At 46.5% G+C, this 18,492-nt stretch overlaps 1 protein-coding gene across 1 annotated transcript in view; it reads right to left on the bottom strand.

Annotated features, from left to right (window-relative positions):
* The window catches only part of LOC105918916 (kinesin-like protein KIF26A), a 37,622-nt gene extending 25,030 nt beyond the window's left edge, over positions 1 to 12,592 (bottom strand). Inside the window, 5 exon segments of the mRNA XM_036130557.1 lie at positions 586 to 854; positions 938 to 1,031; positions 3,582 to 3,788; positions 7,035 to 7,230; positions 10,914 to 12,592. Of these exon segments, the coding sequence (XP_035986450.1) occupies positions 586 to 854; positions 938 to 1,031; positions 3,582 to 3,788; positions 7,035 to 7,230; positions 10,914 to 10,930 (783 nt within the window). The 5' untranslated portion in view covers positions 10,931 to 12,592.
* Positions 12,593 to 18,492: the final 5,900 nt, after the last annotated feature.

The raw sequence follows: 18,492 nt of genomic DNA, 5'->3' as shown, positions 1-18,492 counted from the left end.
GAAATTGCAGAGGGTCAGGTTTGGTTCAGCATTATTTAATACTGTTTTATTAATTAAGAAAACCAGCATTGTAGTAGTTCTGCAATACTGTCACTAGATGGCGCCACATCTGTTTATATTCGCTGATTGCGCCCCGGTGCTGGGGCTGTTTCTATCCACAGAAAGGACCATAATACATTATCAGGATGGAGGCTTGATGCATATAACCTTATTTTATCATGATCAAACGGTTTTTGGTCGTTTTTTTAAAACACATGATGTGTCGATATACCTTTAAGGTTATATTGAACTGTCTTACATCCCGTTATGTGGCTGTAGCTCCATCGTGTTACTTTGCTTAACCCTGCATGACGCAGCTTCATATCACATAATGTCTCATTACGCGTTGGTCCACGTTACATAACAGGTGCGTTACGCCATGGTTACGTTGTTACATTGCATCGAGCATTATCTATTAAGTTTTGTTACACTGCTTAATGTAACGTTGTTTCATTTTAATCAAATGTTGCCTTAAATCTATCACCTTGCTTTGCTGTTCATCATTTCCCTGGATCAAAAAGATGCAGACGTAGCGTCTCTGTTTACCTGGGAGCCACAGACAGGATCTTCCCTCAGGGATACCGCCGGCCCCGGGGCCTCCTGTGGGCCCCCTGCTGAGGTAGAAAGTTCAGCCAGGAGATCAGTCAGCGTCTCCTCACGACCGGAGATCTCCACCGCCGACACTCTGACAGAGAAACACGCCCCAGATTTCTCTCTGCGCTCCTCGATCACCTTGAAGAGCCAGGAGATGGCCGTGGGAGCCACGCCCAGACTCTGTGTGGAGCAGTCCCGGCCAATCATGGTGTACGTCTTCCCTGGAGGGGGCGGAGCCGAAGTGGAAAAGGTGTTTAACGGAGATGTTCTGCAGGTTTGTGACAGAAAGGAGCCGCCTACTCACCCAGGTCTGCGTGTCCATAGCAGAAGATGCAGCCGTCGGCGCCGTTCACCACCGACTGGATGACGTCGGCCACTGTCCCCGAGCAAACCTCGGCCTGTCAGGGGCCACAGCCGGTTAAATCCCCGCAGTCACGTCTAAGCTCATAACGTAAGGCTCTCTGAACATATACTTTAATATTTTAGAAAAGAAACATGCTCTGTCGTCATGCGACGTCACAATTTATTTCAGCATACCAGAGTCACGCTACATGCCAAATAAATTATGTTGTTACAATGTTCCAGCTCCACACCCAGCCAGAGGTCCATGTGCCCTGGAGCAAAGCACCCTGACTTACCACATGGTTCATGAGTATGAATGTGTATGTGAGAGTGTGGCTTGATGAATGGTGACCTTTGAGAGTTTGGGATGTCTAGAAAAACATTATTTGAGTCGAGTTCCTTTTAAGATAAGATAAGATAGGCTTTATTGATCTCACATTGGAGAAATTCACTATTTTACCATTTAATGTGAAACTCGTTGGGTATCATCGGTTAACGTCGTGCCACGTATCCTTTTAGCTACCATCAGGTCCTGTAAGGTCCTGCCATGTATCGTTATACCCTCTTAACATGGCATCAGGTTACATAATGTATCTCTTGACGCTCTGTCCTTTAACACTGTTTCTGATAAAGTTGTGTCGCGTAACTCTGAGTCATGTAACATTGTGTCAGTTAATGCTGAGACAGGCAACCGTTAACACAGCGCTGCATCCGGTAAGATCAACGTACCGGCATGACATGCAGCGTTATCTTTCTAAGTTGTCGGGTAAATTCTCATGTTACATCATGTGACTTGAGGTCTGTTATTGCATGAATGCTCAAATGTTGAGAACCTGGTGAACCTTAATTAACAACGCTCCATTTGAGGGTGAACAAATGTTTTACAGCGTGATTTTCTAAGGGAACGCTTTGGATATTTTATAAGGAAAAAGCTGCAGGTTTTTCTCTCAAAGCGCTCGTTGGGTCGCTGTGGAGTGGTAGCTTTGTGAGGATGTTGAATGTTTAGGTTTGTGCTCCCTTTGCTTCGCTTTAAACCCGACTACGATGACTACGCTTCATACGTTAGGACATTAAGCAAAGGCTTAACCTTAAAGCCTCCCAAATGTCAGGTCACACTGTCGGCTTTTATGCTGCCTGATTATGTGAAGGGAATGAAGGAGCAAAGATCCTGCAGTAAAATAACTGAAACAGCGAAGTGCTTCATTTAGATGGTTGAATATTCAGCTAATGAGATTAAATTGATGTTGTTTTAAAGAGGAACATCGTAGATAAACGTCCTTATGACCAAATTACATTTATTCTGGTTCAGAGCTGTGGAATCATCATAAAAAACGCAATAAGTGAGTAATTTTGTCCAAGAAAACTTCAGCTTTTTGTTTTCTGTCCATTTTTCAGTATAAATAGGTTTTATAAATGTGTAATAATGGTTTAAAGGGCAAATCCAATCAGCATTAACCTGACGGTACTAACTGGGTTAAAAGTGTCAGCGTTTACAAACTTCACCTAAATGGACACTTGTTGGTATGAGTCTGGAAATATGTGGATGAAAGCAGCTGTTTTGGAAATTAAACCAATTTTAATACACTTCATGTGAAAAAACACAGCAGGAGAAGGTAAAGCAGATGCAGAGCAGCTCTATAACCCATTTATGAATTGTGTTATGACCTTTATAACTTTTAAACTGAATCTCAAATGAATCATCGAAGCTGCAAACTTCGAAAATGGTTCTGCAGTGAACTACGAACAGGAACTAGTTCATCTGAACCTGGCTGGACTGAATAGGAAAGTAGTGCTAGTTAAGGATGGTGCGACTAGTTAAATGGGAGAAGTTTAATATTTTTACGATGCTCTTTTAAACCTTTAGATGATGTTATCCTGACGGTTGATGTTTAAAGCCTCAAAGCACATGGAGTCTTTAGTATTATTTGCTGACGTGCCAAAAACATGATTTACTGCATAAGACATGAAACACATCTGAAATATGAACCAGATGCAGAGTCTGTGGATGTTAATATACAGATAAACAGCTTTTTTTTGTTTTCTGAGGTGGTTTTGGGTTCAGATTGTTCTGCTTGATTCTGTTTGTCACGCTGCATGTTCAGCTGAGGTCACAGGTGGCTGATTTAACCCTCCTGATTACAGTTTATGTCTGTTTTATGTCTGTTTTATGGCTGTTTTATGGCTGTGTAATATAAAAAAAACATGCTGTTGTTGGGTGTTAAGATGTGTAACAAGGAGGAAAGGTTAAAAAGTCAGGAAGTGCGACAGCATGAACGATACGATGATGAATGCGGGAGCTTCCTGACAGCAGCTTCACATCAGACACCATCCGTCTGAGCCGCTGATCTATCTGCCTCTTCTGCTGTCGTCTCTCTCTGGGGATAAACAGCCTGCCGTAGCGGAGGCGCCTCGCTGATGAAGAGCTCAAACTCCGGCAGTGTGCCCTGAATTTATATTTGCACTTCCTGTTTTCGGTTCAGACTCTGAGAGGAGCTACAAGTTTTCTGGTTTACTGTTCATAACCCAAACATCCAGACCAGGTCAGCTCCAGCTGAGGAGCCTGAGGGTAAAGAGGACATTGCAGAGGTTTTAGGAAGTCGTCTCACCTGTGAGGCGTCCTGCGTGAAGACGGCATCAAAGGTGAAGGTCTTTGGAGCGGAGGCAGAGGAGCGTCTCTGGGAGGACGCTGAGTTCCCGCCGTTGGACGTCTCGATCAGCGTGAGCTGCTTTTTCCTGCCGTCCACCTTCAGGAAGGACATGGACTCGGAGGAGTCGCTGCTGTGGGCCGAGCAGATTCGCACCATCACCCGAACCTGAGGACAGACAGGAAGTCCACATGAGAGAGGTCCGCATGGTCCAGAGAGAAGAACCAATCCAAGGGGAGGTTATGAAAATGATAGCGCCAGAGTTCTCCCTGTTTTATAAGCAGTCAAATTATAATCAATCCATATTTATTTAAAAGAAATCTAAACCATATCTAGATTGTCCGTGGAAGGCGAAGCTAAAACGAGGCAACATTTGGTCTCTGGGTGACGGTAGGTGACCATCTAACCTCCACCATGAGAGGATCCGCCCGTAGCCGCGTCAGAGGAGCTCATTAATGATCTGAAGGCGTTCTGGACAATATTTGAAGTGTTTTTCTCTGACTTTACAGTTTATTAGTTTGATTTTAACTGCTTCAAAATGTTTTTTTTTTGTTTTGCATGAAGGAGATATAAAGTTAGAAGGATAAACGTTTGAGGAATGGTAAAACGTTGTATTCATCCAGGAAAGCCGCCGGCTGACTGCAGCAGTCAGGTTGTGACTTCCCGGCTGCTTTTATTGGCCTTTCTTCATGCAGCTGCTGAGTCAGGGGTCGGCGGGTCAAGCTGAAACTAAAAACCATCTGAGACACATGGATTTTTTTTAAACGAGTCGCTGCGAGCCGGCGGAGCGAATCGTTGGCCTGTCAGTCAGACAGCGGACAGGAAGCAGCTGATCTCTGAGCAAAAACCAGTCAGAGGGTCAAAACAAAGGAAAGTGAAACCAGCAACCCGGAGCTGCTGCTTCTGATCCGTTTTATCCGCCTCGCCGTTTTCATGTCAGACACGTCCTCGATGCAGACGGCCTTGATTCAGAGGATGCTGCTGTTACCACGGTAACTACAGGGGGACTGAGGCGGACGCCACCGACAGCCGCCGTCACTCTGCGGCGCAAAAGGAGGATGTTTTAATTAGTGGAACTCGTTAAGGATGGTTGTTTCAGAGAGAAGAAGAGAGATGTGGACGTTAACGAGAGAGGAGAGGGAGGTCAAAGTTCATCAGGAGCAGCTGGTAGACGTGTTACATCATTAATCCTTCTGGATATCTGCCTAAATGATCAGAGAAAAAGACTTTATTAGTGGTTTGATTAGGAAGTTACGTCTAATATTACAAGATCAGTTAAAGGAATGAAAACAGTGAGGAAAGAGAGAAGGGTGGAAGAGAAGACTGAAAGGAAAGAGCAGAGAAGGAAGGAAGGAAGGAAGGAGGGAAGGAATCAAGGGAGGATGGAAAGAAGAAAGGAACAGATGGAAAGTGGAAGAAAGAGATGAAGGAAGGAAGTGAGGAAATAAAGGAGGTAGAGCAAAAGGAAGGGAGGGAGGGAGGCAAGGAAAGAAGGAAGGAAGGAGGGAGAGAGGGAAGGAAGGAAGGAAGGAAATAGGGTAGGTAGGGAGAGAGGACTGTTCGGTGCAGTCAGCTGATCTCTAAACAGCTGAGGAGCAGAAAAATGGATTTTGTTGCTGTCGCCTGTTTTATGGGAAACATTCAGGAAGTAACGAGCTCGTTGTCTCTAACGAGCTGGTTCTGTCATAACGAGCTTGTTGTCTCATAACGAGCTGGTTCTGTCATAACGAGCTGGTTCTGTCATAACGAGCTGGTTCTGTCATAACGAGCTGGTTCTGTCATAACGAGCTCCTCATAAACCCGGTTCCTCCTCCTGCGGCTGCAGAGTAATGCAGCAGCGAGCCGAGCTTCCAGCTCAGTCCATCAGCAGGTTTATGAGCGGGTCACAGGGGGACGTTTTATCTGCTGTAAATACAAACTGCTCCACACTTTATGACCAACGAGCTCCAATAAACGAGTCTGGGAGGAGGAGGGGGAGGGGGGGGAGCCTCCCTCTCTGCTGCAGCAGCAGGGGGCTCTCAGTCAGCTCTAAAACCGCCTGTTAGTCCAGTTTCACCTGCAGAAAACTGAGACTGGGGTAATTTCACAGATATTGATTTTGGATCATAGCTGAACGGCAGATTGGAGGCTGAGCAGAGAAGGAAAAACCCTGAAGATGTCTGCAGAGCTGTGAGGGACAAACTGTGGCTTCGTTAATTAGGAGGAAGCAGGTTAAGGTGTGATTTGCTCTGCTGCTCGTTATTCACTCCAAACTGGATCAGACTGAAGCTGGGCAGTCCACACAGACGTCTGACCTGCAGCCATGCAGCAAACGGTGCCGGGAAACAGCTGGAATGTAGCTGAGCTCACATCTATTAAATCCAATTCAATTCAATGAAATTTTATTTATACAGCACCAATTAACATCACATCATCTCAAGGTTCTTTCCAAAGTCAGCTTCCATCAGATCCTCCAGGTTGGTGAGAAAGTTTCCTCTCTAAGGAAACCCAGCAGGTTGCATCAAGTCTCTCCAAGCAGCATTCACTCCTCCTGAAAGAGCGTAGAGCCACAGTGGACAGTCGTCTGCATTGTTGATGGCTTTGCAGCAATCCCTCATACTGAGCATGCATGAAGCGACAGTGGAGAGGAAAACTCCCCTTTAACAGGGAGGAGAACCTCCAGCAGAACCAGAACCAGGCTCAGTGTGAACGCTCATCTGCCTCCACCCACTGGGATTAGAGAAGACAGAGCAGAGAAACAGAAAGCTCAGAAGCTCACATTGACCCAGGAGTACTTTCTATGGTAGAGAAGACAGAGCAGAGACACAGAAAGCACAGAAGCTCACGTTGACCCAGGAGTACTTTCTATGTTAGAGAAGACAGAGCAGAGACACAGAAAGCACAGAAGCTCACGTTGACCCAGGAGTACTTTCTATGTTAGAGAAGACAGAGCAGAGACACAGAAAGCACAGAAGCTCACATTGACCCAGGAGTACTTTCTATGTTAGATGGTAATAGAGGATGATCTGCCTCCCCTGATGATGTCACAGCTAACAGAACGCCAGACCAGGTGTACCTTCTATGGAGAGAAAAATGACAGAGAACAAAAAGTTAAAAGCTGAAATAACAACAAACAATGCAGATTGGAGAGCAGTAGGAGAACTCAGCAGAGTGAGAGAATTAGACCCTGATGTCCTCCAGCAGCCTAAGCCTATAGCAGCATAACTATAGAGGTAGCTCAGGGTAACATGAGCCACTCTGACTAGAAGCTTTGTCAAAAAGGAAAGTTTTAAGATTAGTCTTAAAAGTAGACGGGGTGTCTGCCTCACGGACCAAAACTGGGAGTTGGTTCCACAGGAGAGGAGCCTGATAACATCTTGGCAGCTTTAACATCCTCAGCCTCCATCAGAGACAGAACAGCCAGCAGCATCCTACCTTTCCCATGCCGGGCGTGTCCTTCACCTTTGACCCGGCCCGCAGGAGGCATGGTGGGATGGCGGGCGATGACAGCTGCAGGGCCCCGCTGAAGCCTCCGGTGTAGAGCAGCGGCGGCCCCGGGGCCTCAGCCGGCGGAGAGGAGGGACCGGGCTGGGATTTCTTCCGCCGGGACAAACTGAGCTTCTGAGCGGCCCTGAGGAAGGAAACAGCAGCAGAGACGATGGGACCCATCAGTTCCTCCAGAGTTCAGCGGTTCTGGTACCGAAAGGTTCTGATTCTGGTGAAAACTGATCCAAATCTGCAGGAAGCAGGAACTAAACGGACTGAATTTATACGGTTCTACTCATGCAGAACATTCACTGCCGATCACACACTGACACCCAGACCAGCAGGACACTCAGGGTTAGGTGCCTTGCCCAGGGGCACATCAACAGGTGACAAGGGGAAGCTGGAATCAAACCCACAAACTTCTAATTGTAAGAAACTACTCTACCCACTGAGCTACAGTCAACGGGTATCCATCCATCATCCATCCATCCATCATCCATCCATCCATCATCCATCCATCATCCATCCATCATCCTTCATTGATCCATCCGTCCTTCGTCCATCCATCCATCATCCTTCATTGATCCATCCTTCGTCCATCCATCATCCATCCATCATCCTTCATTGATCCATCCGTCCTTCGTCCATCCATCCATCATCCTTCATTGATCCATCCACCATCCATCCATCATCCATCCGTCCTTCATCCATCCTTCGTCCATCCATCATCCATCCATCCATCATCCTTCATTGATCCATCCATCATCCATCCATCCATCCATCCGTTCATCCATCCATCCATCCATCCTTCATCCATCCATCATCCGTGCATCATCCATCATCCATCCGTCCGTCATCCATCCATCTGTCCATCCATCAATCCATCCATCCATCCATCCATCCATCCATCCATCCATCCATCCATCCATCCATCCATCCATCCATCCATCCATCCATCCATCCATCCCTCAGCTCCCAGCAGGATGGAGAAATCCTTTTTCTGGTGACTCAACATTTGAATATTTGGATCAATACCAAGATTGTGGCTATAAATAACAAATCTTTATTGTTTTAAATGGTTTTCCCACTGATGAAATTCCTTTGATGCCCTAGACGATTAAAAAAAAAAGTCACCGACTAATGCGTTGCTCGTTTTTCCAACCGTTTCTGTTTTTAGTAACTGATGAAATCAAGGCTGCAGCTGCAGAAGGTAACAAACAGAGGAGTGTTGGATTTCTGGGCCGAGGCACAGAGATGCAGAGACTGAAACCCAGATCATTAGAGAGGAAGAGTGTCCCTGCACACCTCCTCTTCATCCCTCTATTCACAGCGAGTCCAATCAGAGAACAGAGCATGTAATCGTAGCCTCCATGAAGGACGGCCTGGAGCAGCCTGCAGGGATTCACCCAGAGTGTGTGTTCCCTCACGCAGGCCAGCAAGCTGTGGATACAGAACCTGCAGAGCTGCAGGGCGAGCACGCAGCTTTGTGTGCTGGTGACATTTATGCTTCATCGCTGGGATCTCATGTGCCGAGAAATGTTAACACGAGACATAAAAATCATCCGGGGAATAATATCATTACACCAGGAAACGACTGAGCCAAACACAATTTTCTGCACCGAGAAGCATCTGCATCTCTAAGGACGTCAGAGTTTCAGTCTTTCAGTTGATCACTTACCGGGTAAAAAAAGCAGAACTAAAGGAAAATAAAAGAAAATCGGGAGCAGGGAAAGTTAAAAGAGAGAAAAGGGGAAGAAGAAAGCAGAGGAGAAAAGTTCAGAGGAAAGAGGCTTAACCGGGAGAAACAAGCTTCAGACGGACTCCATGACTCAGCGGAACCGAGCTTATCTGGATCAACAGCCGCGCAGCGTGAATGTTAACGAGCCAACAACAAACACGTCTGGAGCAGCACCAGAACAATCGGACACCAGATAATCGGGTCAGAGAAGGAGACGGAGCTTCAGTGTCGCTCTCCAAGGTGCTGATCCGGACACGAGAATATCACAGAAAAGTTTTATTATCTCCATTCCTACCGAGGATTATGGCTTCTAATTAGAATAACAGACCAATTAACAAAGGAGCATTAGTACAGAAGTGCAGTTGCAGCAAGTTGCAGAGCAGTTGCAGCAAGAAGGTCTTGGGTTTGAATCCCAGCCTGCGGTCAATCTACATGGAGTTTGCATGTTCTCCTTGTGCAAAAACATGACTGTTAGGTTACCAGGTCTCTTTAAAAGGTAAATCCTGCTTCTCAACCAATGATTGCTGCAGAAAGGCACCAGCCCACAGCATCCCTGCATGGATGGATGGATGGATGGATGGATGGATGGATGGATGGATGGATGGATGGATGGATGGATGGATGGATGGATGGATGGATGGACGACTGATGAGGAAGACTACACCCTTGATACTCTCCACAAGGTGCCATAGCCACACAAGCTAAACGAGCTGGCTGTGCTGGGTCCAAGCATGTTAATGGGAAGTTAAGTGGAAGGAAAAAAATAATCTGCAGTGTCTTATTTGGACCAAAAAGGAAACAGAACCAGGCAGTTGCTCGGTTGTCCAAAGTCTTTTCAGATGAAAGTTAAGTTTGCTTTTCATTTATAAATTAAGGTCCCAGAGTCTGGAGGAAAAGTGGAGAGGCCCAGAATCCCCCTGAAGTTTCCACAGTCAGTGATGGTCTGGGGTGCCGCGTCATCTGCTGGTTCTGGTCCACTGGGTTTTCTAAACAATGGTGACACTAGAAATCTGGTTGGATCTAAACCCCTTAAATAATCTATGGGCTGTTGTAAACAGGAAGATAAGAGATGCCAGATCCAACTATGAATACAAGCTGAATGACGTTATTAACACCACCTGGACTTCCTGAGAAGAACCAAGGTCAAGGCTGCAAGGTGTGAGAACCTGGACTAAAAGTTCTCATGTCTGGAGTCAGAGCAGAAATTTCAGGGTTTAAACTAACAGAACCGTTCCGCCCTGCAGGGCGCCGAGAACTTTAGCAAAGAGCCGCATCTCTGCAGAGTTCATGACAGCCATCAGACTCTACAGACCAGCTGGTTGTTTGAAAGCATGTGAGGAAAAAGATTGTCCTGTCCTACCATCACAAACGTAAACGTGTGCCGTTTCTTTATCTCTGCTTGGACTGTATCTGGACCTGTGGGCTTTAATCAGAGGAGGCTGAGCTTTTTAACCACAGATGTCTAGATGGCCCAGAGCGCTGGACCCTTCCTGCTTCTCTCTCTAGAGGAGAACTCATCTTTTCTCTGAGGATTGTTGTGACGGTCACAAGTTCAGGAGGGAAACCCACACACCCTTCTCTGCACTGATTCTCCAGGTTGTTCCCGGTAGCTAAAGAAGTCCCCACCCCTGGCACCTTCTGGGTCCATCCCACCATCGGCAGATGAAAATGAAGCATCTTGATCAGCCTGAGACACCTGGGCTCAAAAACCCAGAATTATCCCTTTAAATGTTATCCTCTGGACCTAACATGGCCTCAAGACGTTTGCTTTTGCACAACTCATGACAGGAGAAATTAAGTTAGACCCGTAGCTGATGTTGAGTCATCAAAAAGAAGGTTTTTAAAGCTTTTAAAGCTCCTAAAATCATTCAAACATCACTCAGAAATATGAAAAAACTCTTTAGTCAATGTGTTTCCAGTGGAAAGGAGAAAATTCTGCCCCTTCCTGTAACCCCTCCTAATTAGATCTGATAGTAAAAAACACATTTCTCATAATTTTTGCATTAAACCCACTGATACCTTTACATGTGTGGCCTTTTATTAGCTAATCGCTTAGTTTTTGTATTAAATAATAGAGAAAATGTACTCACAGTTCCTTCCAATCCATTATCTTCTCAGAGCTCCTTGCCTTGAACGTCTAAACTGGAGTTCATTCATCATGGAAAAGCAGATTTATTCCAAGACAGAAAGGCAATCCCTTCTCTGAAAGAGGAGAAGTCAAACGAGCTCCGGGTTTTGTTCTGTGGTCAAACTCAACATTTTACCAGGACCTCTGATCTCTAAACAGGTAAAATCCTCTGCAACCAGGATCCAGAAATAAAAGATCAAACCCATGGAGGAGCCGCTCCCCCGTCCTCCTCACTTGATGTAGAAATATTTCCTTTATTCTGTAACTGTTGTGGTTTTCATATCCAGATTTTTTTCTGTTTCAAGGAAAGTTTGACAGATTCCTAAAGTTTTTCCAGTCAGATTCCTGCAGGTTTCCAGATTTCTGCAGAACATTTATTTAAAGAGCATTTCCACAGAAGCTGCTGAGCACAAAGAGACCAAACATGGAGACAATCTTCTCATTTCTGTTTTTTTTTTCTCATTTCTGGTACTCCTTCCAGAACCAGAGACTTATTGGGCTGCAAACACCTGATATCTGCATTCTGAGCCTCCATCCGGCTGCAGGTTTGGTGGTGGACAGCAGGTGGAGGTCTGGTGAGGTCCTCTTCCTCAGAAACAGCTGAAAACAGCATCTAAGGCTGGTTTGTTCCTCCCAAACATGGAGAAAACAGAATTTTAGGGATTCAGATTTAGAAAATGCATCAGTGAGACTTTGAAGGGACAGTTGGTGATAAAAGTTTCCCAGAAGATTTCCTCTTTCTAACTGGTAATAAAAACCATCAGTTGTCTATTTATGTCATTTATTCTTTTTCTCCTCTCACGACGGGTCCAACAGCTCGAACCGGGTTCCTCCCATCCATCGAATCATCATTTGGTTCCATTTAAAGAGGAGATTTGGGAATATTCTCAGAGTTTAGGAAATCCAGCAGTTAAAGACGTAAACTTGTCTGAATGTTTCCCGGTTTATCCCTCAGTAACTTCTGAGCTGTTTCCCTTCGGTCCAACAGGTTCCGGCGGTCCGTCCAGGACCTCCGGTCTCATCCCGGTCCTGCAGCCGGGCGGATCAAAGGGAACTTTTCAGGACGGAGAGTTTCACACGTGAAGCCCGCGGCGGATCTTCCATCCATCCACCGCTGCACCACACCTCCACCTGCAGACCTCTGACAGAGACGTCTTCATCTGCTCCCCCAACTCCTTTTGTCACTCTTTGCTCCTCTCAGTCGACCATCCTCTTCATCCAACTCTGCGCTGCTCCTTTTACCTCAGCTCTCCTCTTATCTCTTTCGTTTCTTCTCATCTCCATGTGTCCATCCTTCCCCCGTTATTCCAGTCTCTGTTTCGTCTCTCTGTGGTCCAGATTCTCCTCCTCCTTCCTCTTTCACCCTCTCCTCTCCTGTAGCTCCTCAGTCTGTTCCTGCAGTCTGCATCGCAATGCTGCCCCACTCAGCCCCTCCCGCCTTCATCCTCCTCCTCCTCCTCCTCCTCTAACTCCAGGAGAGAGAGGGATGAAGGGAAGCGGCAGCAGCAAAGGAGGGTTGAAGGACTGAAACAAGAGGTGGAAATAAAGCGGGTGGATTCCTGTTTCCAGTTGCTGTTGTTGCCGGGAAACGCAGGAGAAGCTGCGGCTCTCCTCCTCCTCCTCCTCCTCCTCCTCCTCTCTGTCCGTCTGCATCTCTCACCTCCTCTCCCTCTTTTTACAGCCCCGCCCTCCTGAGAAAACCCCATCCACACACTCTTCACACGCGGCATGAATACTTCATGAGATGACTGACACCCCCTCTGGGCGTGTGTGTGTGTTTTGTAACCTCGCTGAGTTGGACGACAGTAACGATGGATTACTAAAACTAAAGAGCAGGTCTTCTTAATACGCTTCCTGCAGACATTCATCTATCCATCATTTAGTTAATATGAATAAAAGTTGGTTTAGAGCCGCTTCCCTAAATAAACGTGTTTCCATCAGATCAATTAAAGGAGAACTTCCTCTGTAATTTGCATTTCTAAAACAAATACCTTCACAGGTCTGATTCAGCCGTTGAGGACGAAGCTGCAGAGCTTAATGAGCTGCTGCAGCTGCAGCCTGACAGGAAACCACAGAGCTGTCAGCCCGGACAGGACTCTACAGGTCGGATTGTGGAGAAACATGCTGCTGGTTCAGGTTGGAAAGGGGAAACATGGAGTTCAACCAGCAAAGATATGAAGACATCAAGTCAGAAGGACAAGAAGAAAAACACCTTTAAACCAAATAAATAAAAGCAGGAGGGAAGGTGAACGGGAGGAAAACGAGCCAAACCAGAACCATCATTAACAGCTGGGCTGATGAAAACAGGCCTGAAGACGAGCCGCCAAGAACCCTGACCCCACCCTGGCTGAGGAAACATCTAAAGAGGAGTGAAGAACATCAGCTGCATGTGGAGCTACGTCAAGGCCTGAAGGTTTGCAGATGTTGTGTTTTAGGATGATGTGTCCGAACAGAACAGGAGCTTTGACACTTTTCTTCCTGAAACAAAGTTCAGCTCATTTATATTCATTTAAATTTGTTTCAATTCAATTTTATTTATATATCACAAAGTCAGCTTCCATCAGATCCTCCAGGTTGGTGAGAAAGTTTCCTCTCTAAGGAAACCCAGCAGGTTGCATCAAGTCTCTCCAAGCAGCATTCACTCCTCCTGAAAGAGCGTAGAGCCACAGTGGACAGTCGTCTGCATTGTTGATGGCTTTGCAGCAATCCCTCATACTGAGCATGCATGAAGCGACAGTGGAGAGGAAAACTCCCCTTTAACAGGGAGGAGAACCTCCAGCAGAACCAGAACCAGGCTCAGTGTGAACGCTCATCTGCCTCCACCCACTGGGGCTTAGAGAAGACAGAGCAGAGACACAGAAAGCTCAGAAGCTCACATTGACCCAGGAGTACTTTCTATGTTAGATGGTAGAGGATGATCTGGATCTGAATCCAGCTTCAGATTTTGTGGTGAAAGATGGACCCTGATGAGAACTGCAGAGCTGTAAGAAACCCTGATTAATGAGGGAAACGTTCTTCCACAAAGAAACCAGGAGGTCCAACAAGGTACCAGCTGGACGAAACACTAAGATCTTCACATGTCTGAGCTTTAAGGTCCAGAAGGTTCTGCTGTTCACGTTGTTTTGTGTCATTTATCCTTCCAGCAATTTGTTTTTGTTGCGGTTCTTTGTTTCATTTCTGCTAAAATCTGCCAAATTAAAATGTATTTACAGAAAAAGAAACGTAAGCATTCAAGCAACCTTAGTCCGTTTTTATTTTAATTTCAATGTAAGTCTCCCATTTAAATAGAAATGAAAAAATCAATAAGGAAGTTAATTAAATATGTATTTAATTTTACAATAAAATATTTATTTCCAGTAAATAGAAAGCAGGGATATTTGAGCAGATTACCATAAATGTTCCAGCCATAATATTCTGGACTCATCTTCACAAATAAAATATATTCCTCAGATTCTGCTGACCAGAATCTTCCAGCTACAATCAGAACTAAAGTCCAGTTTTCCGGTTCTGTCCTGCAGAGATTCAGACTAACAGGTAAAAGGCGTGAAGGTGAAACGTCTCACGTGACGGATGATCCGAGCAGCGGGTCGACGGTACCAGAATAAAATTCATCATCTCTGCAGACCGACCGGATCCACAGATCCAATCCGGGTCAGTTTGGACCGATACCCAGAACGAGGTGTGAGGTGATCCGCCTGAGGTAGTCGGGCAGAAAATAAAACTGAATTTAAATGTTCTGGTCAGCGGTTCTGCTCAATGCTGCGGTCCAACATGATCTCACTAAGGAACCGAGGTCCGATTTGACCAGAACCAGAGGAAAGCAAACAGAAACATGATGTTTTAGAGTCGACCCAAACTCTGCTTCTATGAGGAGAGACGCTGCAGAACTGGAGACAGACTCAGAGCTTTAGTCTCTCTGGTTCTGATCCAGTTCATCAGAACATCCAGTCACACCCGTCAGCAGCTCCAGCTCGGCACCATCAGCCTTTATTCTGCTAATTATCCTGCCACATCAGTTGTCAGACTCTGACTCCGTCCTCCGCCTCCTGCTGCTGCAGGCGCCGGCGCTGATGGACCGGGTCCGGTTCCCCTCTGAGAACCTGAGCGTCAGAGCAGCAAAGATTTGTCAGAGAGAAATTCTCTTTAATGGGTCCAAAGGGAGACGGACAGAGCCGCAGTCTGTCAGAAGAAACGGAGCTGCTCAAAGGTTCCTCTCTCAGCGCCGCCGGGCCCGGATCAGTTCCTGTAAAGAACTTACAGAATCAGCGGCTGGTGCTGCTGGTACCGTATCTGGCAGCAGAACCTCTACATCGTTCATCTGTTGTGATTACAGACCAGGAGAGAAACTAATTAGGCCCGAATCACAAAAAAACAGAACACGCCGACAGCAGAACTGAGACCAAAATAAGGATCAATCTGGTCTGAGAGTAATTTTTTTAAGGAGTTTGTTAGTAGGGAAAAGGAGAAAGAAGGTTTTAAAAGTCCAAAAGGCTCCTCTTAGAAAGGCTGGTCCTGGTTCTGGTTCTGGTGCTGGTTCTGGGATATCCGAAGACTCCTTATTTGGAGTTAATGTAAACAACTTCAGTTCCCTGGAAGTCCCAGAAGTCTGAGAAGCATCTTGATTATTTGCATGTTTGATGAAACTTTGATCGTCGTCACTGAGCAGCTGAAGATTTCTATCGTCTCCTTCCTGACGTGAAAACCCAGACTGGGAAACCGGGTCTGTAACCGGGTCTGTAATCGGGTCTGTAACCGGGTCTGTAACCGGGTCTGTAACCGGGTCTGTAACCGGGTCTGTAACCGGGTCTGTAAAATCAGCAAACCCTGAGAATAGATCTGAATTAACTTGCAGCAGGAGAGAAAATCTTCTTTTAACAATTGAAATGGAGATTCTGACCTCCTCGTGTTTCATTTCTCAGCCAACGTGACAAACAGGAAAAACTGCAGAAAACGTCAGTTCTGAATACAAAGACGCCTGTGAGCTGGGTTAGGAGAGGCCTGCAGGGTTCTGCAGGGTTCTGCAGGGTCCCTTGGTGCTGTCGCGGGTCAGAACCGGTCTTCACTGCGTCCAATCAGAGCTCAGCTCAGACAAACTAACAGAACGTGTGATCATGTGACGGTTGCTGATCCAGGTTTATCTCAGGCCTGGACTCGTCTGCTACCTCTGGACCAGGAGAACTTTGTGGTTCTGGTTCTGGTTCTGGTGCCGCTCCAGGCTGAGACGGGTTCTGACTAGTGAGGCCTCTGCTGCGTTTTTAACGTTCTGCAGAGCTGAGTTAGAACGTCTGGAGGAGAAAACGCTGCCGCCATGTTTCATTCCCTCTGTTCAGCTCTGAGATCCCTGGAGCGAAACATCATCCATCCATCCACCATCCATCCATCCATCCACCATCCGTCCATCCATCCATCCATCCATCCATCCATCCATCCGTCCATTCATCCTTCCATTCATTCATTCATTCATTCATTCATTCATTCATCCATCCATCCATCCATCCATCCATTGATCCATCCACCATCTACCCATTTATCCATCCGTCCATCAATCCATCCATCCGTCCGTCCATCCGTCCATCCATCCATCCATCCATCCATCCACCATCCATCCATCCATCCATCCATCATCCATCCACCATCCATCCATCCATCCATCCATCATCCATCCATCCACCATCCATCCATCCGTCCATCCGTCCATCAATCCATCCATCCATCCATCCATCCATTCATTCATTTATCCATCCATCCATCCATCCATCCATCCATTGATCCATCCATCCATCCATCCATCCATCCATCCATCCATCCATTCATTCATTCATCCATCCATCCATCCGTCCATCCGTCCATCAATCCATCCATCCATCCGTTCATCCGTCCATCCATCCATCCATCCATCCATTCATTCATTCATCCATCCGTCCATCAATCCATCCATCCGTCCGTCCATCCATCCATCCATCCATCCATCCATCCATCCATCCATCCATCCATCCATCCATCCATCCATCCGTCCATCAATCCATCCATCCATCCATCCGTCCGTCCATCCATCCATCCATCCATCCATCCATCCATCCATCCATCCATCATTCATCCATCCGTCCATCAATCCATCCATCCATCCATCCATCCATCCATCCATCCGTCCATCAATCCATCCGTCCGTCCGTCCGTCCGTCCGTCCGTCCGTCCGTCCGTCCGTCCGTCCGTCCATCCATCCATCCATCCATCCATCCATCCATTGATCCATCCATCCATCCATCCATCCATCCATTCATTCATTCATCCATCCATCCGTCCATCAATCCATCCATCCATCCGTCCATCCGTCCATCCACCATCCGTCCATCCATCCATCCATCCATTCATTCATCCATCCATCCATCGATCCATCCACCATCCACCCATTTATCCATCCGTCCATCAATCCATCCATCCGTCCGTCCATCTGTCCATCCATCCATCCATCCATCCATCCATCCATCCATCCATCCATCCATCCATCCATCCATCATCCATCCATCCACCATCCATCCGTCCATCCATCCATCCATCCGTCCGTCCATCTGTCCATCCATCCATCCATCCATCCATCCATCCATCCATCCATCATCCATCCATCCACCATCCATCCATCCATCCATCCATCCATCCATCCATCCACCATCCATCCGTCCATCCATCCATCCATCCATCCATCCATCCATCCATCCATCCATCCATCCATCATTCATCCATCCGTCCATCAATCCATCATCCATCCATCCATCCATCCATCCATCCGTCCATCAATCCATCCGTCCGTCCGTCCGTCCGTCCGTCCATCCATCCATTTATTCATCCATCCATCCATCCATCCATCCATCCATCCATCCATTCATCCATCAGTGACTATAACTGTATCGCTGAGGGAGGAAAATGAGGAAATGGAAGCAGATCCAGAGGTTTCTGATTGTTTTTCTCTGTCATTCTGAAACTGAAACATGTCTCAGAGTTTTTCTGGATCAACATCTGATCCTGAGCAGCTGCTCCTCCTGCTACACGTGTTCACTGGTTGTAGGATTATGACAGATGGAGTGAAAAGCTGCAGAGCCGTTATCTCTGGCTGCCCCTCTGCTCATGTTTTCTCGTCGCTATGCTAATGTGGTCGTTCCCTGTTGATTGACTTGCAGGCGTCTGTTGGCACCAGGCCTGAAATATTCTTCCTCACGCTGTGCTTTTGACTCAGCGGCTGTGTTAATCAGTGTTTCTGCTGTTTGCAGATGTCAGTCCGCCCTGCTATCACACTGCAATCGCATATTTCTAATGAACTGTTTGTACATTTTTAGCTGCAAACCAAACAGCTGCCTAATGAGTCAGTTTCTGCCACCTGGTTCTGAGTCTGAGGAAGTAAAATCTCAGTCTCACTTTTGCTTTTTCACCACCCAGATATAAAACTTTTTTTTATCAACAGCCAAAAAGTAGCAAAAATAAATGGTGTAATAAAAGTAGATGTCCGCTGAGGAGGGTCCAGTTTCCCAAAGTGGATTTCTGGCGTT

Source organism: Fundulus heteroclitus, unplaced genomic scaffold (genome assembly GCF_011125445.2).
Source record: "Fundulus heteroclitus isolate FHET01 unplaced genomic scaffold, MU-UCD_Fhet_4.1 scaffold_36, whole genome shotgun sequence".
Taxonomy (NCBI): Eukaryota; Metazoa; Chordata; class Actinopteri; order Cyprinodontiformes; family Fundulidae; genus Fundulus; species Fundulus heteroclitus.
The sequence above is the reverse complement of the archived record's forward strand: the minus strand, read 5'-3'. Positions and strand labels throughout refer to the sequence as shown.